This window comes from Nannospalax galili, unplaced genomic scaffold (genome assembly GCF_000622305.1).
Source record: "Nannospalax galili isolate Female #2095 unplaced genomic scaffold, S.galili_v1.0 scaffold135, whole genome shotgun sequence".
Taxonomy (NCBI): domain Eukaryota; kingdom Metazoa; phylum Chordata; class Mammalia; order Rodentia; family Spalacidae; genus Nannospalax; species Nannospalax galili.
In genome coordinates this window covers 4291152-4314198 of record NW_008338998.1, presented here as the reverse complement: position 1 = coordinate 4314198, position 23047 = coordinate 4291152, and the positions used below count along the sequence as shown (strand labels likewise).

The following is a 23047-nucleotide window of genomic DNA, read 5'->3' as shown; positions in this document are numbered from 1 at the left end:
CAGCCGGGCTCTCTTCAGGCCCCTGTCTGACATCATAGACCTTAGACATATCGGTGGGTTTTCTAGCTGCCATTTTGAGACCCGCTAACAGAGTCTGTCAATAGACCAGGAGCCTCTCCTTACCTTCTGCTGTGTTGTAGTCCCAGTTGGGATGGCTAGAGGGAAAGCTGGCATTAATGATGCCTGGGTCTGTGGTAGGGTCCCCAGTGGGGCCCGGAACCAATTTCCGGGCTGCCTCCAGGATCCTGTTTCACTCAGTAGTGAACAGGACACTCAGGAGCTGGTGGCAGTCATCCCAGGTGGGCTAGTGAGTGAAAAGAACAGTTTCCAATAAGTTAAGTCCCTGGGGTTTTCAGAGAAAGATGCATTCTGTGAGCGCCAATTGTAAAGATCACTGGTGGCAAAGGACCAGTAATGAAAGGGCTGATTGCCCGCTCCGTCTGGGGGCCCGGCCGGCCAGAGGGGGGGACAACAGTGTCAGGCTGGAGGGCTGCCCCCCTCCTGCTCCTTGTGGCCTGCGTAGGTCCCTGCAGAAGCAATGGTGGCTCCTCAGGGTTAGGAGGCGGGGTCTGCACTTGTGGCGCTGTTGGCGGGATGCCCATCTGAGGGGAGTAGGGCGGGGGAAAGATGTCGCTCTCCTCCATGCCTCCCTGGAGAATGGATTTCTCTGCCGCCTTTGGTCTGAGAGAACCTGCAGAGGTGGGGGGGCAGCAAGATTAATCGGGGGAAGACAGGACTTGACCCAGGCGGGCCATCAGGTCACTCAATGAGGCCCCGCCAGGTTACGATGTATGGGATCTGGTCCTGGTGGCCCGTACGTGGGCGGAAGATGTGGTCCTCTACTCTGGAAATCAGACTCAGGTTAAAAGTCCCTTCAGGGGGCCATCCAACATTGAAGGAGGGCCAATCAACCGAACATGAAGTTGTCCATTTCTTCTTCTTTACATCTACACTATTGTTATGGGCAATCGTCTTAACGTGTTCCCAGTAGACTAGTGTAAGATCCAGAGGGGAAGATGGGGTGTTGCCCATAGTATTTATCAGTCCCGTCCGTTTCGTCAACAAAGAAATTAGAACAAAGAGCACAAGACACAAAAACGACACAGACAAACAGAGGCCCAGAATAAGCTGCCACAGCTTTCAGATGGTCTGGACTCTCGGCTGTGTGAGTTCCCCAGCTCAATTATGCCAAAGACCATATGGATAGGACGTGCATGTCCCAACAGGGTCGCAAGGTCCTCGGAGGTTTCAGATGGACTAGTGTCCTGGTGGGGTGTCCAATGAGGAGCACCCACCCCGACGAGGTTGGGGATGTCTCCCGAATCCTCCAGGTCACCTCACTAGTGTTTCAGCAACTAAGAAAAACTGAGATCAGATGGCCGTGACCAAAGTGTAAGTATAGAGAAGACAGGCACACACACACAGTTTTACAAAAACTTACCCGGCCGGTTGATCACAAACCTTTTGGGGTCGGTTCCTCTCAGAGGTCTCTGGGGGGAATCCCAGACGAGCCCCCAAATGTTGTACCTCATCCACTGGACCCCAAAAAGACCACCGAGGACTCAATACACTAAAATGCAAAAGCAAAGGTTTATGGTTTTTTCAGGCTTAAGCTCGGGCTCTCAGACCTCACCAAGAGCCCCAGGTAGGAAAAGGGGCTCATTATAGGTTAGAGACAAAGGGAAGAGGGGAATAACAGTGTTACTTTGTGGTTGGTCCAAGAATCCCGCGCACGCCAACACACCTTTAAACTGATCGGTTGTACAGGATGTGGTCATGGTGATTTTTTATTGGTGGGTGTTGTTCTCAGGGTTGTGGAATGTGCTGGCCATCTGTGTGGTCAGGAGTCTTCATTTTTACTCTATAGGGCAGTGTCCATGCCTGGACTTATCTAATCTATAGTTTCCTGGAAGGGAAATAGCGGGGTAGGAGTAGCAGCAGGCGGGCATTTCAAGCATTATACAGAAGCTGAAAAGAGCAACCAGTGGGGTGTCAGGAGGGGTTGAATGAAGAGGATCTCCAGGTCCTACAGTAATATAGGAGAGTTAATATTGGAATGAATGCTGATCAATGAGAACGATTCAAGGACTTGCCAGCATTTAAATGCCTCTCCCTTGCCCCGCCCTTTGTGGGTAGTTCTGAGACAGGGAGATACCCAGTCTGGAGCAACCAAAGCTTATTGCAGTTACTTGTGAAACTGAATTCAGTGTATAACATACTACCCCAAGCTTTCTTCCATACCCTTCCTGCTTCAGTTCTTCTTGACCTTCCCCTTGCCAACCTGGTACAGCATCTCCTTAATATTAAAGCTTTGCCTGGAGCTCTGTTTTCTAGGTATGTGTGAGAAAATACAGCTGTCAGCTGGTTATCCAAATTTCCAATGGACTTCCTTTTGAAACACGAATACCTGACTAAAATTCAGAAGATGCCTAAATCATGAGAGGTTTTTATTAGGAAAACATCCATCACATAGATGGCTGAGCCCAATAACCACCAGGCCTTTTAATGGTGCATTTCTATTCCTATGAGACACTGTATGAAGCTCCCTCATTACCCAGAATACCTGAGTAGTATCAACGTGGAACACCCTCAGAGCACATTCCTTGGCTAAAAGCCAGGCTCAAAAAACCACTGCACCACAACAAAGAAAAGGTGGTGTTGTATTTGATTCCCCAACTTGATCCGTGTGAGAAGGCAGCAGATTCTAAAAAAATAAATAAATAAAAATTAAAAAAACTAGAAAAATTCATGCCCCAAGGCCATAGATGTTCTCTGTTGGGTGGTTGCAGATTGGGCCCTTTCTTATATGAACAAATTATGCACTGTTTTTCTTGGTTAGTCTATTTTATCAGAGTCCCAAAATGAATGGCCGTCTTCTGAGTACACAAATTCTGTGGCATGTATTTATGTTTCTACTTCTGTTCTATCAGCTCCAGAAGCTCAATAAAGCTTTACTGTCAACAGCTGAGAAGGAATTCCCCAAAGAAGGAGACTACTGAGTGTCAGTAGGATTTCCTTAGGGGCTAATTGGGTAATTCTGAGAGCATGCTTTCTTCCCTCAGGGTGGAGACTGTGGCAACGGAGTCCAGATGCGCAGCTTTTCCTGTGTGGTCCATGATGGATCAGTCTCCCACACAGCTGTCCGTGTGGAGGATGCCCTGTGTGGAGAAATTCCCTTCCAGGACAACATCCTGAAGCAGCCGTGCTCTGTGCCTTGCCCAGGTGTGCAATTCTCCTAAATAGAGCACCTTCCACCATGATCTTGTTTATTTTTTCCCCTGGAGAAGCTCTAGTATATCAAAATTAAGATATTTAGTAAAATTTAATTAATTTTGAATTATGGGTGTCATAATGCTATGTTCGAGATAAAGAAGGCAAAGGGGAAAAAAACAGCACTGGATTTGGAAATCCGAGAACTAAGCTAAAATCTTATCTCTCCTCACTGGCCCTCTGAGCAATGACTTCTGCATCTAGATAACAAGTTGATGGAACAGTGTTTCCACATTGCCCAACACTTAGAACACTGACTGAATCCCGGGATCAATGATCCTGGGAGATGGCATGGTGGGAGTAAGGCTGGGACTATGTGAACTCATTCTGAACAATCAGGTTCTATGTATATGTGAAGGTCATTATTAGTAATATAAAATGCTGATTTATATTAATATTAGCAACACAATTTAGCTGATATAGAATAATTTTAAGGTACCTCAATATTTCCTTATAATATAGCATGTTATATACACATGTGCATTTATATGTAACATGTACACATGTATATTTAAATGTACATCATTCATATATATAAGTTTATATTTACACATTATGTACCATATGACTATATCATATATATATATATATTTGCAAACACATATGCTTGTACATAGAGTATTTAATTAAATGTTTCATTTCACTGACTTATTCTCTTTCACATGGTTTCTATGAATATCCATTTTATAATCATCTGCTGATCCTTGAACACAGTCATTTTAATCTTTATATCTTCCTTTAAGAATATTTATCGCTGGCAAACACATGCTGTACTCTGACTGTGAGAACTATGACTTAAAGGAGAGTTATGGAAATCTAGTTTCTGCAGTCCCTTGTCATACTAGATTAAACTATAAATTACATCAATATAGGCTTTCTAATTGGAAAATTGATTAATATCTGGACCTGCCCACATCCCTGTACTTCCACCATGGGCCTTGTGCATCCCCAGCCCTGTCACTGGTATCTAGTGCCTGTTTTCACAATATTTTTCCTACCCCACACCATTCGAACTTGTAGGAGACTGCCACATAACCCCATGGTCAGAGTGGAGCAAGTGTGAATTAACCTGCATTGATGGACGAAGCTTCGAGACCACAGGCCGCCAATCAAGGTCAAGAACATTTATAATTCAGTCTTTTGAGAACCAAGACAGCTGCCCCCAACAGGTTCTAGAAACACGCCCCTGTACAGGTACCAAGAATATGTTTCAGTGCTTTAACTTTGATTGATCACTGCTTATTCTGTTTTTAAGTGAGGTGTAATCGCTGTTATCATGCTCCCTTGCAGGCGGCAGATGTTATCACTACATATGGAAAGCAAGTCTCTGGAACAACAATGAACGAACAGTGTGGTGCCAGCGCTCAGATGGCCTTAATGTCACAGGTATTCCTTTCTAAGACTTGTGTAGAGCCTTCGAAAAGGACTCATAGGGTGCTCTTTGTGAGAGGAATTCACTTACAAATTGAAGCAGGGTTGAAGGGTAGGCAGCTTAGAAGGTCTTCATGGCAGATTTTCATTAGGCTTTTACATCTTCGAAAGCAACAACTGTATGTGAAGATCCATAAAATATGCAAGCTAAACAATAAATAGCCCTAAGTTCATGACCTCAGCTAAAACTGAAGGTAGATGCAGGTTGAAAATGGTCATCTCTAAAATGTTAAACCACTTACCATCTCAGTGAACACACGAGGAGGGCATGGTCAGCATTTATCCTGCCCTAGCACCTCACACTGCTGTTCTCCAAAGCTGAAATTAAAAGAGTTAATGAAGATTTAAAAAAAATAATTTTTTAATTGAAATGCTTTGTATTAATGATGCAAAATAGTTTTTTGCTTTAAGCACTAGAAGCTTGTATTCATCCACTGCAGGCTTATTAGTTATGGAGATTACTTAATGTCTAAGAATAGACCAAGGAAAGATTCCTTATTCTTAAAAGAGGATACAATTTGACTGTACAAATGGTTTTCTCAATAATTCTAAAGATTTTTTTGATGCCTCCTTGTCAAAGCAAATTAAGCTGACATTGATTTTACTTAGTACTGCCACTGACAAACAGCTTACTCACACAAGACTAGAAGCCTGAGTAACAGCAACAGAATTGCCAGCTCCTCCTCTTTCCTGTTTACATGTCCATGTATTGTTGGTATTAATCCATAGTTTAATCCATACAGTAATTTATTTTAAGCTACTTTTTCATTTTATAAACTGTGAAAATGAAATATTTCTAGTCAGGTGCTAAAAAAAGCTTCATATTCTTCATTGGGCTGAGAATGTGCACAGTGGTAAGAGATAGGCTGGTGCAGTGAGGGCAAGGCTGGCGCAGTGGTTCTTCTCAGTACATAGCATTCAGCCATCAGACAGGTAAGCTCAGGGCATCAGAACCACTGCCTACATATTATTAGAGCCTAATTCCATTCCTAAAATTTGAAAAAATGCTTTATAACCTATGTGAATTAGTGTAATCCACTTAGGAGCTAGCAGGTTTGAAGAGTGGCCACTCTTTCCCCCAGACAATGGTAAAACTAGTGCTGTGTGGTTTTCATCTATGTGATCAATACCAAACTCAGCTACTAACTCTGAACTGTAGTGGGTTTCATGGGTTTTTAATTTGGGGTTGTATTGTTTGTTTTCTTTTTAAGTAATAGTGATAATTTAGCAGTTTCATTCCCAGGAAATGTGTAAGTTTGACTATTCCTATATAACCTTGGGTCCAAAGCCAGTTTTGATAGCATCATAAAGAATAATTAGTTGAAAAGTACAGTACTACAAAAGCTAGAGCCTGTGAATGTGACCAACATCATATGACTATAGTTTAAGCACTACTCTTAAATAACGTATTGACTTCTCATCTACTTATCTTGAAAACTCTTTCCATGTCTATCATTGCTCTGAATCAAGGAAAGCAAGACTAGCTCAGCATACAGGTAGCTTTTCGATTGTGAAGACATACCTCACTGTATCTATTAAATACCTATAAGTGCTTTGTCAGGCAGTTCTTGTCAGTCCTAGAGTTTGTGCATATGCTCCTTCACATAGTATGGAGGGTCTATATGTGCCTGTGTGCTCGTTCTAGTTGGTTCATGTGAAATCAGTGCCAAAGTGCTTGGCCCTGTGACTCGTGGGGCGATCATGGCATTCTTTAACATTTAGCTGTTTTAATCAGCCTAGTGCTTAGCTGAGTCACTGAAGAACTAGAAAAATATATACGTGGACTGAGTCTCCAAGCAGATGTGTTTTCTGCTCCTGAACTTAAATGGAGATTTCATCAATTCTTGTACTGGTCCAGGCTCTCATTACCAATGAACAATTGGAAAACTCCACCATAAACCTCGTCTTTTAAAGACCACATCCTAGAGTAATTAATAAGCTAGGATCGTACCACCTAGATGACATGCATTTAAGTAATGATCGAATTATAATAATGTTAATAATAATAATTATGAACCCAGTGTCAAAGGGTAAAAACCAACAAAAATGTTAATATACTTATCCTAGATAAATCTTCAAATGACACTGCTGTTTCTTTTGTAGGAGGCTGCTCCCCTCAGGCACGCCCTGCTGCTATTCGGCAATGCATTCCAGCTTGCAGAAAACCTTTCTCCTACTGCACACAGGTGAGTTACACACTGGCCTCTTGTAGAGGTATCACAGTGCTAGACCTTTGCAGTAAGTTGTGCTTGTCTGCTACAGCTGGGTAGCAGTTCTGCATGCCCACGTTGCCATCTAGAGGAACCTGGAGGACAAAGCCCTGCCTAAGAATTGCTGTGCAGCTTAAACCAAATCAGCCTTCCAGCTGATGATGTTTGCAAAAGAGAAACCACTTTCAACCAATTGTCTGGATGCTCTTTTTTTTTCTTTTTTTTTTTTGTCTTTTTTGAGGCAGGGTCTCCCTGTAGTCCCAGCTGTCCTGGAACTCACTATGTAAACCAGGCTGGCCTTGAACTCACAGAGATCCGCCTGCCGCTGCCTCCCAAGTGCTGGAATTAAAGGCATGTACCACCATGCCCAGCTGGATGCTCTTTTTAATAAAACATGAATTACTCTTTTCCTTGAACCCTTGGCACATGCAACTAACTAGTTACAACTCTTCTCTCAGTCTAAGAAGAGAGATGCATCTTGTAAAGATGGCTTTAGTAGCTGGGCATACACTCGTTTTCTTAATTAGATCACTCCATCGAACACCATGTGATAACTTCAATTACAATTAACTGACAATGCACGACATTTTATAGAACTCCATCCTGCACTGAACTGTGGGCATTTTCTTTTCTGGTGGCCACCTGTTTTTCTGCACAACACCAAGGCACCTTCTTCAGTTTTAGCGGCTATTTTTCCTTCAAATCGTATTGAGTCAATGATAGGAATAGCTGTCTAGTAGGGATTGGCCTGATTGACCATAAAAGGCTAGGATATGTTCAGAAAATGCCAGAAGATGAATTGTAGGCACAGAGCCATAATAGCAGAGTCATGGAGATTGATAATTGTGTGCTTATTCTTTTCTCTGATTCTCCAGTGTCTGTTGGACTAAGAGAAATTATTTTCTGATTCACTTCCTAAGACATACGGGAATCCTTATCTCTCATTCCTCATCACAGTCAGCTTCTCAGTGACACTCCTTACACACAAAAGTGACCAGGAATTGCAGAGGCAAATATGAAGAACGCGTTGTCATAATGTCAAATAGGGTTGTGATATAGTGTGACACTTGTGTTACTACAAGGAAGAGTAATTTAGAGAGAGAGATAGATGATAACATCTTGTTCTTGGACGTGTGCCTTCAATAAAGTGTCTTTCTTCCATGTGGGCTTCCCTCCTATGAGCACAAAGGCAGTCAAGACTCTTTTAGAGGTCGATGGTACAGGGTGATAAAGACATGGGTAATGTATCTGGGGTAGTGACAGAACTCAGACACCATCAGATTCAAAGGAAGTGTGGACACAAGTCCCACATTTTTCCTTCTCAGTAAGAACAAAAAATTGGAGTCTGTGGACAGATACTTGAAACAAGTGAGGGGATTCAAAGATAATTTGATTGGTTATCATAAAATATCTTTCAAAAGAGGGAAAGGCATATTAATACACTCTATTCATTCACAAAGATCAGTGATTTCATACTTGGAAGGTGTCAGAATTTAAAACACATTAGACAAACCTGACAAGCTATTTAATGTTAACTTGGGAATACAGAAAGGTGAATTATGTATTTGATTTTTTTTCCCATTGGTAAATCAGTTGTTGAAACCCCTAAACTTCCAGGATGATTCATGTAAATATTAATGGATTTTGATATTTAAACAGTTCTTTAGTCATCTGAACAACTTGCTATGTAGCCATAAAAATATTTTCTGTGCTATAGGGAGGAGTCTGTGGATGTGAGAAGGGATACACAGAGATCATGAGATCGAATGGCTTCCTGGATTACTGCATGAAAGTACCCAGCTCAGAGGATAAAAAAGCTGATGTGAAAAATCTTTCTGGGAAAAACAGACCTGTGAATTCAAAAATACATGATATTTTTAAAGGATGGTCTCTTCAACCTCTTGATCCAGGTGTGCTTCAGTTAGGAATAAGAAATGAAAATATTCTTACTTTGAGTTGATTTTGTGACCATATCCACTGTGGGAAACACAGAGGGAAAGAAGTAAATGTAGAGAAAAGAAGAAAGACACGATTTCCCTTTAAATGGAAAACATTTTCATGGATGCTTATCAGCCTGTCAATCATAGTCTAAGTGGCAGTAAGTTAAGGAACAAAATGGTATCTTGGGAAAACATCTTTTAATTGTGAATTGTTGCTGCTTTTATGACTGGATTTGTGTGTTCAAGTGAAGTTAATAAGAAAATTGGAATAGAATCCCAGAAACTTGCAGGAAATGCCCACAGACCTGCTCTGGTTTTTAGAGGCACTGGAGAAATGGGAACAGCAACCGATTTCCAGGGCGAGCAGGCCTTCCTGGCCCTGTGACTTGAACTGCTGCTTTTGAACAGGTGTAACTTTCTACCTTCTCTTGCCTCGGTTCCTTTGCTTATAAAATCAGTCTAGAAATATCTGCTTTGCAGGATTGTCATGGACACAGCTGAGTGTCTAGCCTGTATGGATAGAAATTAGTGCTTACTAAAGACAGGAAAGAAAATATGCTGAATGCATCTGAGTGCCCTGTGGCTCTGCTGGCACGAATCATCTCATTATATTCTTACAACATAATGGGATGCCATCACCCCTGTTTGAGAGATTAGGAAACTAAAAGTGGCAGCACAAGGTAATTTCACCAGGGTCACACCAGAAAGTGACAGGAGTGAGTTTCAAGAAGCAGGTAAGGAAGACCTTCACGTACCACTTTGCAAAGTGAGGAAGAAACAGCACCAAGCATCTCTGTGCCTCTCGCACAAACCTCCCCTAGGAAATGAAACGCCTCAAACTACCCAGCAACCACATAACTGACAGGACATGGGAGGGAAGAGACAGGCATAGCTTGGGCCGATGACTCTGAGAACTTTCTTTCTAGACCTGAGGCATCAGGCCATGCCTGATGTGCCTTAACAGTATGTTTAAATAAAGCAAAAACCAGCATCAGGTAGAAAGGATGCTAGATCTAATTGGAGAAACAGGATGACTATACCTCCACCACGTTCTCAAAAATGAGTGTCACATCTTACTCAACTTTTTTGTTGTTTTTTGTTTGTTTGTTTGTTTGTTTGTTTGTTTGTTTGTTTTGAGACAGGGGCTCACTATATAGTCCTGGCTGGCCTCTGCCTCCCAAATGCTGGGACTAAAGGCTTTTGTTTACCCTGTATACTTAAGGTATTTAAAAACATCTCATCAGCCTTATGAGTGACCTAGGAGATTTGAGTTAGGGGGAAAATGATATGCAATGTAGATGTTTTATCTGCAATTAACACACATATATAACTTTTCAGGAAGATAATTAGAGCAAAGTCCCAGGGAAATGGATCTTCAAATATACAAAGAAAGTTCTTAATCTCTAATCCATGAATGAACAGTAGGATCCAACTCCTAGATACATTGAAATTAGATGAGTCTGCTTTTGTAAACTAGAGGTAAATATTGCCAACCTACATTAGTTAGTGAAAAAACAGTGCTAATGCAAATGACCAATGGGCGTATTTTGTTGTTTTTAAAGAAGATGCACACATTTATGCTTGTGTGTGCATGTGTGTATGCGCTCAGATGCTTACGTATATAGATCAAGATTGAAAAGATTTGCACACATTAGGAATAGATCACTCCCACGTAAGAAAGTTAGGGAGCAATGGAAAGACATTTTCACTATGCATCTCTTAAATAGTTTTTATTCTAGTTGTTATACTAATACAAAATATGTTTTTTAAATTAAATTTATCATTAAATTATTTCTAAAGAAAGCATTCTGCCTACCACATTCATCTATCTGCAATGAGGATAAAAGTATCTGAAGATTAAAAACTCTGAAGTTGTAAGGGTTAAGAGATACGAAGGACATTCTTGCTCAGGGAAGACTAGAAATGGTTGTCCGTATAAAAACTCAGAATACAGAATTTGATCATCAGTGTTTCAGAGAAATCATAAGCAACTCTTTTTAAAGAGTTTTATGATCACAAAAAGATATTATTTCACTGAACTTCAATCTCAAATGAGTCTCTGATTCAGACTTGCAACAAAAACTTGTAGTTAGTTGCAACATCATTTAAAGAGATTGTGATGCTATTTGTGCTGGATAGCTTTAGCATCAACTTGACACACCTGGGTTGAGGAAGCCTTAGTTGGGGAATTGCCTCCATTGAACTGGCCTGTGGCCTTGTCTGTGGAGCATCTTCTTGATTGTTGTGTGATGTGGGAGGGCCCAGCCCACGGTGGGTGATGACACCCCTGGGCAGGTGGGCCTGTGTTGCATAAGAAAGCAGGCTGAGCAAGTTGGTACTAGTCAAAGTATTTTGTCACAGTAATTGAGAAACAAACTAGAACATTATTTAAAACAAGCATTGTTCACAATAGATTTGGGTGGTTGTCCATCCTATAGAAGTTTTTAGAACAAGATGCTGCTATGTGTACTGTGGACCTAAGAGGTGTGGTGAATACCTGGGTGTTTCTTTCACAAAGAAGCCACCTCTTTGGGTTGCTGGTAATTGACTATGTCAGTCCAATTATAACTCTTGTACACACAAGGTCATAAATTTATAGTAATTTGATGAACTGTTAACATTTTTGGTTATGTAATTGTTTTTATAACCCACTCAATCCAATCAGTGCTGCCAATATAGGTGTGGGCATGGGACTAGTCATTGGAGCATGGTCAACCAGGGATTACACCCTTAAAGAAACTTGACTGTCCTTCCTCTAGCAGCCATCAGCTGTCAGTATCTCCTCAGCTAGGGATCAGGGATCCTCATGTGCTCCTCCCCATCCATTCTGGAATGTTGACTGGCTTGATTTTGTGTAGGTGTTGTGTATGTCTTATGCAGGCAACCACAGCTGCTGAGTGCAAATATCCTGTCCTGTCCAGAAGACACTATTTTGCCCCAATATTCTCTAACCTCTGGCTTTTCTTTTACAGTCTTCCTATCTCCTCTTTCATGATGTTTCCTGAGCTTTGCAGGGAGGGAATGTACTATGGGGTTCCCATTTGGTTATGTAATTTCTGTTGTAATTTCATTCAGAAGGAAGAGCTACTGAAAATGCTCATAGTAGTTTTCTTTGCATTTATTTTAGAAAAAAATGCATGCTTATCTTTTTAATTACACTTTTTGGGGCTGAAGAAATGGTTCAGTGGTTAAGAGCATTGGTTGCTCTTGCAGAGGATCTGGGTTCGATTCCCAGCACCCACATGGAAGCTAACAACCATCTGTAACTCCAGTTGCAGGGGATCCAACGCCCCCATGACCTCCACAGGCATTGTATGACACAGGTGCACTTATAATGCATGCATGCAATACACTCATATGCATAAAATAAAAATAACAATTTTTTAAAAATTTAAATAATTATAGTTTTTGTCCTTTATGTTGTGAGAATGTTTTACAATTTCTTCTGATGTGTGTAAGACTGTGAGCACCTTCAAATAAGTTCAAAATCCTGCCCTGGGGTTTGATGAAGAGATGATGCTGGTACTTCACACTATAGGAACAAAAGCATGGTTGACTATATATATATATGTGTGTGTGTGTGTGTGTGTGTGTGTGTGTGTGTGTGTGTTTCCATTTTTACCTGGTTTTCTCTTTTGTTGTTATCATTATTTTACATTTAATATTGGTAACCCATGGGTATTTCCATCTTTGCTTACAGCTGTGCACATTAGAGAATTTGGGTGAAAAAGAAATTAGCCACCTTATAGAACTTTTTATATATTTACTTATTTATTTATTTATCATTTATTTGTTTGTTCATTGTTATTTTTACAGTCTCTCCATAGCTAAAGGTGGCCTCAAACTTGTAGTAATCTTTTTTGCCTCACTCTCCTGAGTACTGGGATTACATACCTGTCTAACAGCTTAATGTTTTTGAGGGTTAATTTGCTAAAGATCAGAATTAAACAAACCATATCTGAGACGTCCATGCCAAATGGTACAGTGCTGTACAATTTACGTTATTGTACAACAATATTGTATAACAATATTTTTCATAAATATTACCTCTAGTAAGTAATTCCTATGCCTCTGGGGCTCAGAAGAGAAGGCTGTCAGCACCTGATTCCATGGGACAGCTCACAGAACACACCAGAACACAGCTAATGTCTCCCACTGAGTGGTCTGATGGCTAAGTTGCCCCTGTTGAGATCTAGAACTGGTTATCAGCCCTGGTTTGTCAAACATTGTATTGCTCTGCATGTATTTTTCCCTCCCAAATGTTGTAGACCTTTGATGCTAAGCTTGTTGTTATGTTATCTCTGTCTTAAACAGATGGCCACGTGAAAATGTGGGTTTATGGCGTTTCAGGTGGAAGTTTTCTTATCATGATTTTCCTCGTATTTACTTCCTATCTTGTTTGGTAAGTATCAAATAATGTGAAATGTTCTACTCCATGTTTTTTTATGCATATGGCATTAAAGTAAATCATATTTCCAGACATCAGGCATAATGACAGAAGCCCTGAGACCATGAATAGTGTTTAACAGTTGGAAGGTTAAGCAGTTGAAATACAGGAACATTATCATTATTGTTATCCCTTGATATCACATTATTTTATTTTGTTTTTGATTACTATTAGAAGACATAAGATACAAATCATTGCTCAGGACTTTTGCACTTGCCATTTGTTTGGACTACAGGTTTTAAGTTCCAAGCATGTTGGTGTCTCCTAGGCACTGATGATAATAGCTTCCACACTCTGGGATTCTGATTCAGTTACTTTTGGGTGTGTCTAGGTCATCGGGATTATACACGATTCCCCAGGTAATGCTAATCTGTTGTCAATCTGAGAACACTAACTTAAATAACTCTAATTCTTAAATTAGGTTCTTAACCTGTTTGGATCGGTTGGGTTAATGTTAAGCTAACTAGTTGGTTTTACCTGCTAATATATTTTAAATGCTAGAGCCTATACTGGCTATCTGTGAAAGAAAATCTAATTAGATATCAATTCCAGGGACCCTGCTTTGTAGGTGATTTGTTCCCAACTCCTATTTTTGGGAAACTTTAAGTAGTGTATTGTACAGAATATATTTTAATTGATGAGCAGATCTTGAAACTAGATATACATAAATAAATCTGAATATTTTAAAGAATGTGAAGAATATTATACTAGCTTCCAAAGCAAAACTTTTCAAGGATTTTTTTCATGAGATCAAAGTGTTATTTCACTTTTTTTCTCCAAACTGAGATATTTATATTCATCATCTGTCTCATCAACTACTTCTTGGGAATTTTTATTCATTTTAATTCAAATCTAGCTTTTATATACTTATCCTCAAATTTTGTTTCTAAGGCTACCCAAGTTTTTAAACCATTGCTCTTGGTCAGTAAAAATTGAAGAAAATCATGATTTTTACTCTTTCTGCCACCTATAGCAATCAAAATTGAATCCCTAGACATGGGATTTCTATCCAGTGAATGTTTCTAGAGTGTTGTAGTCAGAGGTAATATCTCCAGTCAGTCATTCACCCTATAATCAGATGACTGAACCAGCTTAAGTGTTCCAATTGGTAAGTTTGGCAAGTACTGTTGACATCCAGTCATAATGAACATTGTAAAAATCACAATAGAGAACATGAGACAGACAGGACACTGCTCTCCAGGCAGCTGGCCAATATGGACCAGGTTATCAGGCAGCCTATAAACACAAATGATCCCCACCCCAGGTGCTTTTGTCCCCTCTGCCCTCAACCAGGAAGTTAAAAACTAGCCTGTAGTAACAAACTTTTTCTTTGTTGTTTTCCTCCGTTCCTCCAACTTACACATTTTAGCCCTCATCCACTCTCCCAACAGCAAATATTTAGCAAGACTCTGTATAAGTTCAAGATCTAAGAGTTTTTAGTCACCACAGAATTCTAGTACTATTTTCTAGTGATTTTGTTTTTCTGGTTTGGTCTCTCTCTCTCTCTCTAACCCTTCTTCCATGGTTTCCCCATTTAAAGTGTCCCCATTTTCCCCATTTCTCCCTTGATAATATCTGTCTGCTGTGTTTTGTTTTTCTGGTTTGGTCTCTCTCTCTCTCTCTCTCTCTCTCTCTCTCTCTCTCTCTCCTCTCTCTCTCTCTCCCAAACTTGCTAGATAGAGCAGGATGAACACAAATACAGGTTGATCCTCCTGACTCATCCTCCTGAATCCAGGAATTGCAGATGTACACCACCATACTCATTGAGAATTTCTAAATTATAAAATATCAGTAGAATTTCCTCTTATATTTTCAGTGACCACATTACATTGCATAAAATACCCACATTTGGATTTATACATCTTTTCTCTTTCCTATGACCATGTTAGTCTCCCTAAAATTTAGCTCCAGATAATCAGCCCCTCTCCTCCTGGCCACCCTCAGTAATGTCTGGTTTTATTGAGAAAATCAAAGTCATATTTCACTGTCAAGCCAGTTGACTGAAGTCTTTCATGACTAAAACCCAAACACACCTGTCTCAGTTTCATCTCCTATCAGTTCCCTGACCCCTAGACAGACTGACTTGTGTTGCTTCAGCCCAGATATATTTATCTTCATTTTCTCATAAAGACCTTTTTTTATTCTGACCAACTTAAATATTTTTATTTAGATAAAACAGAAAATGTTCCCCTTAAATATCTAATCAATGTGTTTAATTGTATATTCCCATCCAAAAGCCTATGCTATGTATAATATTCCATCTAGAATATTGATTTTTCTAATTTTGCAGTCATAATTCTACTTAGCATTCACGTGTGCTTCCACATCCGCCTCCTTGTCACCCATTCAGTCCCTCTAATCCCAGTCGAGTCTAATTCCTCCTGTTGACCACATTCATTTCCATGTATGTTGTTTGAGATACAGTGTATCTTTGATCCATGTTGCCGTTTCAAAGGTTTTATCCCAACAGCCAATTGTCTATTCACATTTCTCTGGAAAAGTGGCCATTTTATTTGCCCTTTGTGTTCATTTATAATCTCCATTGAAGAAAAAAAAAGCTTTCTATATAACAAAGATATTCTTCATAATATTATCAGTAGGCTTATTAAATGCTACATTTCCTTTTAGTTTTTTACACCACTTGAGCAATATTTATGTCTCTTCCTCTCTTTGCCCCTGTATAGCCCTTCCTTCTTCCTCCCCAGTTAAGGCTGAGGGATCATATTTTGTACATAATAATATCATACTAGAGTATGTAGGGTGCTGCCCTGAGACTTTCCCAAAGAGACTGCTCTATCCATGATTTGCTCCATAAATCCCCATCATCTAAAATGAGGTTTTCATCACCAGCTATTGGCATTCAACCCATGCTTCCAGTAAAACTCAAATACCAACCTTCTCCTTGTCAAGCAGTCTGAAATAACTTGTCTGTGTCTCCTCCCTATGGCATTTGCTTCATGCTAACAGCATAGGTATTTGTATAACTATCTTCCAACTCTACCAAACACCAAAGACTTTGAGGACTGTAATTACTGTGTTTTATTGATTTTTTACAACATAAATTGGATCAATATCTATTGAACACCCAGAAAAGTGAATGAATAAATAATTAGATTAATAAAAGCTAATTTATTATCCATCAGGGTTTTTTGTAAATATTTTAGAGTTCGGGGGTTGACAAGATGGGTCAGTGGTTAAGAGCACCTGCTGCTTTTGCAGAGGACCTGGGTTCAGTTCCCAGCATGCACATGAGGGCTAACAAGCATCCATAACTCCAATTCCAAGGGATCTGATGCCTTCTGGCCTTCAAGGACATTGCATGGTGCATTTACATATACAGAAGCAAAGTACTCATACAAATAAAAAAAAATCTTTTTTAAGATTAAAAGATTTTAGAGCTTATAGAAAAGAAAAGATAAAATGTTTGCATGTCAGGCACAAAATATTGGACATATGTTGCTTTCCTTAGTCCCCATAATTGTCTAATGAGATGTTACTGCTATCACCTCTGTTCCGTAGAGAACTTGACAGCCACTTCTGTTGTCACTTGACTGATAGAAGCGACTCTCTGTTTGGCTAGATCCAAAGTGCAGGTTTGTCTACGGTTCTTTCCCTTGAGGAACCCTACAGATTCTTGAGTCACAATGCCAGGGTCTCAGTTGTCACCTTAGAGAGACTTCATTTCATAGGTAAAGTGAGCCACAGGCCTGGAGAGACATGCTCTTTACTGCTACAAATGAGCTGCCTGCAGAAATCCAGATGACAGTCTTACATCATCTCATTCAATTAGGTTTGGGAACTTTTTTATATTTTCCACCAAAATAAAAGTTTTAGGACAAGATAACTTCTATAATATGCCAGGTCTCAGGCTTTAAATGAAAGCAATTTATAATAAAGTGTGGGAATCTTTGAGAAAAACAGAAAATTTATTTCCTTAAGAACTCCCTTTCTCAGAAACAACCTTCTGAACATGCACCATTAGTGGTGGGGAATAGACATCAAATAGGAATTTGGTGAGGCTGCCCACTGGATGAGCTTGTGGTTAACTTGGACATAGTGTCTGGAAGGCACTCTGGATAGCTACGTCCATTCTGGTAGTACATTTGGTAACAGACTCTCCATCTAAGGTTGAGAGTGCTGTCCTGGCTTCCAAAGGCTTGTCTGTCACGGGTAGCTGTCCAAAAAAGAAAAAAAATTCTTGCTTTCATCAAACTACACAACCTCAGCTAGCCTAACAGGGTTCTTTCTGAGTTGCATTCAAAGGCGCTAAGTGCCAGCAGCTTGCCTGTCTGTCCACAGTGAACTCACTTATCTGTCCAAATGCATTCTTATCCTTTGCTCACATGCAAATGTCTCTGGCAGAGGTCATTTTAAAATGCGCTTTCAGTGATCTCTCAGAGTCAGGATGGAAGCACGGCCTTATGCTTGTGCTGACTCTGCAGGCAGTGGTGGTTGTCAGGTGCGTGCTGGTAGGAAGATGAACTGGGCTCAATAGGAGGGAGAATGTGATGCTAACTAGGCACTGGTGGTGGTGGTGGTGGCCTCTGTGCAGGCATTTGGAGGTCCTGATTTTGCATGAGACAGGAAGGAGATCATGCTTTTTCTGACACCAAGTTTAGGGAGAGAGAAAAAAGAAACATTTCTTAAGGAAAAAGTAGACTCCAACAAAGCAGAAGGAAAGGGAGCCAAGAGCTATAAGACAGGCCTCTCCGCTTCTGGTCTTACCTACAGACATCTGGCACATTCTCCCTCTTAGGGAGCCTTTTAACTGGCCTAGAAGTTTTGTGAATCCACAGATGCCCAGCAAAGCACCTGTATTTAACAGTTCAGAGATTAGCGTTTGGGAGGAAGCTGATTTGTTTTAAACCTCCAAAGTTCTCAGGTCTTACACATTTATAGGTGAGACTTTGGGGGATCTGTTCACACAAATATTACACACTATGAAATGATGCATTTTGAATAAAGTCCTAATCTCGTGACCTCTTGTCACTCCATGGCCCACTGAGGTCTCAGCCCTCTTCCTGTCAGAGGTGGGCACTGCATTCCCAAATCCACACAGGGGAGCTGGCAAAAAACATCGATGCACATTTTGAGCAGAATCTTCCAGGCCCAGATCACAGAATCTAGCCAAGTTTACAGTCTCCAGGCACAGATTTTACCTCCTGATACAAATCTAGCAGGTGCTGCACCTTCCTCACTCGGCCCCCTCAGTCATCCCACTCCCCAGATCCCAGCACTCATTTCTTTTCACTAGGAAATGTTAGCAAATGCAAAGTATGGATGGACTGCCAAAAATTGTTTGTAGGATCTACAGTTCTTCACCCCTATTCCCTGTGCCTTCCCACACTGAGAAAGAGAGAAAGAGAGAGACAGACAGACAGAAACACGGAGACAGAGAAGCAGGAGGAAGAGGTGGAGGAGGAGGAAGAACTTTGCCGTTACCTTAGAAGACATTCTCTGTGCTCACTTTGCCAACAGAACAACACATACCACCAAGGTAGACACACGAGCTGTGACTTCCAAGAGATCCCAAACTCTCCTCTGATTTCTTACCACCTTTAAATGCTGTGGATCAGTATCCCCAGGACACTGTTTCAAGCTGAGTTTATTATTCATGCTAGAGGCTGAGCCTGGCATATAATTAAAGCCTCCAGAATATACTTAGGATTCAAGTGGATAAAGTTGAATTGGATGCTCTTCTGGTAATTATGCAATACCCCTCCAAGAATGGTGAACGCCTGGTAGCAGGATGCCAAAGCTGAGGCTCCCTCTGCAGAGGATTCTAAATCACGTTGCTGCCTCTCCTCAGTTTCGCTGGCTGGAAGCTGTTTGCCTGCAGCCCATTCCCAGTGCTCAGCAAATCCTCAGTGGGAACCCAACTCATGTCAGGTGCCAAGTGAGGGCCGCTGAGAGGGTGTATGGTTCTTTTCAGGGGAGTTTTTAAAATCGCTTTTATCTCTTGAACTACAGCTTGTTTTAATCATCTATCAGAAAAATTAATTTTGTTCCTTAAATTAGGACTTGAGTCATTTTAAATTAAGAAATTCTCCCTACAACAGGTTTTGTCAAACTTTTCTTATTTTAATAAAATTCACATAAGATAAAATTCACCATTTTAGCCATTAAATGAGAAAAGCTACATACAAAAGGCCACAGATGGTATGCTTTCATTTGAATGAAATAGCCAGAATCCACAGATCCAGGGATGCAGAGAGTTGATTAGTGGTTGCCAGGGAACGCGGGAGGGGAATCAGGAGATGCTGCTCAGCTAGGGCTAAACTGCCTATGTGTAGACGCTCCAGTGACAACGACAGTAGACAACACTGCAGCCGCAGTAAATGCTACTGCATTTAACACACTAGCATGTTTGCTTTTAATTTAAATTCAGTATGGATATATAAAATTTAATTCCATGTACAGACAGAAAAGTCATTTCTAACAAGTGCCAGGTGAAGGGCAAATATATAAAGGGACTATGGCGAAGGAGTTGGAGGCTTAAGAATGTGTATTGGATTTTATACATTCAGGCTCTTCACTCAGTGACCCAAGAAGGCAGAAAATTTCTCTAGTCTTGCTTGTCCAGCAGCCACAATCCTAATGCCTCCTTCTCAGAGTTGTGCTAGGATTTATTGAAAGACTAAATATAAAATGTTCAACACAGACTTGGCACTCAGTATGCATTCAATAAAAATAAATAATAGATGCTATCATAAACTACATGATGTAGCAGTTTGAGAGCAGCAGAGAGATAGTTTTCTGCTGAGGACAGACCAGAGGAGAATCAGGTTCTAAAGACCTGGCAAAATAAAGTAAAGCCCTGGGAAGGAGAGGGATCTGCACAGAGGAGGGGGGCATGCCTGACAAAATTCCAGCTATAAAGAAGAAATGAGATGAGAAATGCATAGTAGATCCTCATATGAATTGGGAGTAGCAGTTTCTTTATGAGAAGAAAAAGCAGCCTCCCTCTAGCTGATAAAGGTGTCATTCACAGGTAAAGCAGACATCAGGTGGGAATGGTTTTAAAAATATCTGGCAAAATTTTTCTATTAGATTATGATTAGTTGGTGGCTAAACATCAGCTGTGGAGCCAGAGCAGAAGCATGTTTGCTTAAAAACAAGACCAGAGCAAGACACAGGAGACTGACTAGTCCAGCTACTTAGAATGTTGAACATCTGTGATGAAGAAATCAAAGTATCTTAGGAATTAGTGAGCAGCAGGTGTACCTTGCCATGTATAAACAAGAGCAAGCAAGGAAAATAGCCCTTCTACTAAGTCCATCAATTCCACTAAGCCATCTTTAAGGTTTTGAAAAAATGGTGGCATCCGTGCTGGGCTACATATGCCAACCATGGACCCTAGGATCACACTGCCCAGTGATGCTATAGCCATCTTAACTTGGGAAAGTATAGACTATGATGTTCACATGATGACAAAAGTTCCCAACAATGTGTTTCTCAGACTGTATCCCTACTGATAAGAGTCACATGACCTATTCAAAAAAGAAAACCTACAAGTGAAGGTAATGGAATCATTTGTAATTTTCCCATTTGGATTCCTATACTTCAAAATTGTCTTTGGCAGATGAAGAAAAAGCTCTGTAAACTTTACCTGAAGAACTCTTTTCCCTTTACAGCAAGAAGCCAAAACCACATCAAAGCACACCTCGCCATCAGAAGCCACTGACGTTGGCCTACGATGGAGACTTGGACATGTAACCTGAAAAGGGAATCCAAATGTAGACATCAACTCAGCTGCCTTAACCGCCTTCTCTTTTGTAGCTCTCAGACTTCTCAGTTCTTTGAGGAATCTCATGGTGTGATACCTTGGGCAGAATACAATTATTGCAAAAGTAATAGTGTCCCAACTTCATGTGGATGTGGAGTCAAGGACTACTGGGCCCGCCATTATGTTCTCAAGTTGTTTGTGGGTGTGCGTGTTTTACATTTTTGGTTTTCCCAAGAGGCCTAATAACCCTTCTCTTCTTGTTTGGAAATGAGAGGAAGAAAACATGAAAAAATTCCCACAGACTTGAGTAAACTTGATCTTCAGCCGCATATTGACAATCCGGAGGAAAGTCCAGTCGAAGCATTTGTTGTAAATGGCGAGTCTGACACTGTATTGTTATGCACTATATTAGTGCAGAGTCCTTATTCCCATACTTCAACATGAGTTTTCTAGAGTTTACATTGATTCAAAGACTTTCAGATTGGATTGCCTATTTTCATGAACACAGAGAGAATGGGTTACCATTTCAGAAGTTCTCTGAGTTTTTACCTTTAAATACTGTATTTTATTTTCTAGCCATGGGATGATGGCACTTTGTGGATTGCATCTGTTGAAGTAGAAGTGTGTGCATAACTGCTGGACTAGGGGAAAATGGGTGGTTTCTGAATGAAATGTGTACTGAGTGTTACAAATGAAATAGGTGGTTACACTGGAGAATGAGGTAGACTATTTGATTACTAAAATTGTATTTTAACAAAAACGTAGCTGCATAGATATAGCATTAACCACACACAGTTGTAATTCAGTTTAATGATGATGAAACTATGCTTTTGTAATTTCAATTTTCTTATCTGAATATTTATAAATTCTTTTTTTGAATTTAATTATCTTACCTCATTTAATATACATTGAAACACCAATCCTGTTTGTAGCAAGTCTTGTTTTTATAAGGTTTCAATAATATCTAACACAACACATTAAAGAACTGAGACCATTTTTGAGATAATTGTTTGTAATCCTGGATGTTGGAAGGAAGAAGGTGCCATTGTGTGGTATGAACTTGTCTTTATAGCAAATAAAGTGCTCAAGAGACGATAACAATGAGTGTTTCACATTTATTCTCTTCCAAAGGCCTTTGCTTTGGCAAAAACGATTTAATATCAGTTTTCATGTGTCCTCATTTTAGGGCTTGGCAGATAACAATCCCTGAGAGAGAAAAAGAAACCTCTGTTTCTTGATGTTATCAGGCGCACCAAGGCAGAGGAGTCAATCACTGAGACTCCAGCAGCTTCGAAGGAATATTTATAACCCAGATAATGTCAGTGCTAACTACTGTAATGCTGTAAACACTGATGTGTAAATGACCTGAGAGAACTGGGAAAATGGGAAAGTTCAGAAGATGCCAAGGAGCAGAACAAAGCACTTCTCACAGTGACTTCTGTTAACTCTTTAGCAGCTTGGCGAGCCCTTGATAACTGATCCTATCTGAAGGTGCCATGTTTCTAAAGGAAACAGTAGATGAGGAGAGATTACCTTATTTCGAAACCTCTCAGATGGAGCTTTCATCAGTTCAAATCTCTAAAACATTAGCAGTGCTCAAAGCAGTTCAAGAACATCTGACTCAGAGACCGACCGACCCTGACTCTGCCCATCACTACCCATGTAACACTCCACAGGAAGATAGATTATAACCAAATATGAAAAATAAAAACATTATTTTCCTTTTAACATATACATTAATAATAAGTATAAAATGTTTTGTATTCAGTAAACATCACAGTAAATACTGCCTGTAATTAGCACTTTACAGAACACTCAGGATTGGGGCCCTTGGGTCACTAAAGTCCTTTTCACTCATTACAGATCCAACTATTATCATATATGTTGAATTTTCATTAAAATAATAGATTTTCAACATTCCTAGCTTGAGCAAAGTTGTTTTTCCAATAAGACAAAATTGCATAAAATACTTTTATTTTAGTTTACACACTTTTTAATATATCATCAATATAGGCCCTGTTCA

At 40.2% G+C, this 23047-nt stretch overlaps 1 protein-coding gene across 1 annotated transcript in view; it reads left to right on the top strand.

Moving 5' to 3' along the window:
* Thsd7b (thrombospondin type 1 domain containing 7B) overlaps positions 1-22056 on the top strand; it is a 571555-nt gene extending 549499 nt beyond the window's left edge. The window contains exons 21-27 of the mRNA XM_029563816.1: positions 3063-3222; positions 4291-4464; positions 4561-4656; positions 6805-6887; positions 8629-8821; positions 13166-13253; positions 20933-22056. Of these exons, the coding sequence (XP_029419676.1) occupies positions 3063-3222; positions 4291-4464; positions 4561-4656; positions 6805-6887; positions 8629-8821; positions 13166-13253; positions 20933-21014 (876 nt within the window). The 3' untranslated portion in view covers positions 21015-22056. The remainder of the gene's footprint in view (positions 1-3062; positions 3223-4290; positions 4465-4560; positions 4657-6804; positions 6888-8628; positions 8822-13165; positions 13254-20932) is intronic.
* Positions 22057-23047: the final 991 nt, after the last annotated feature.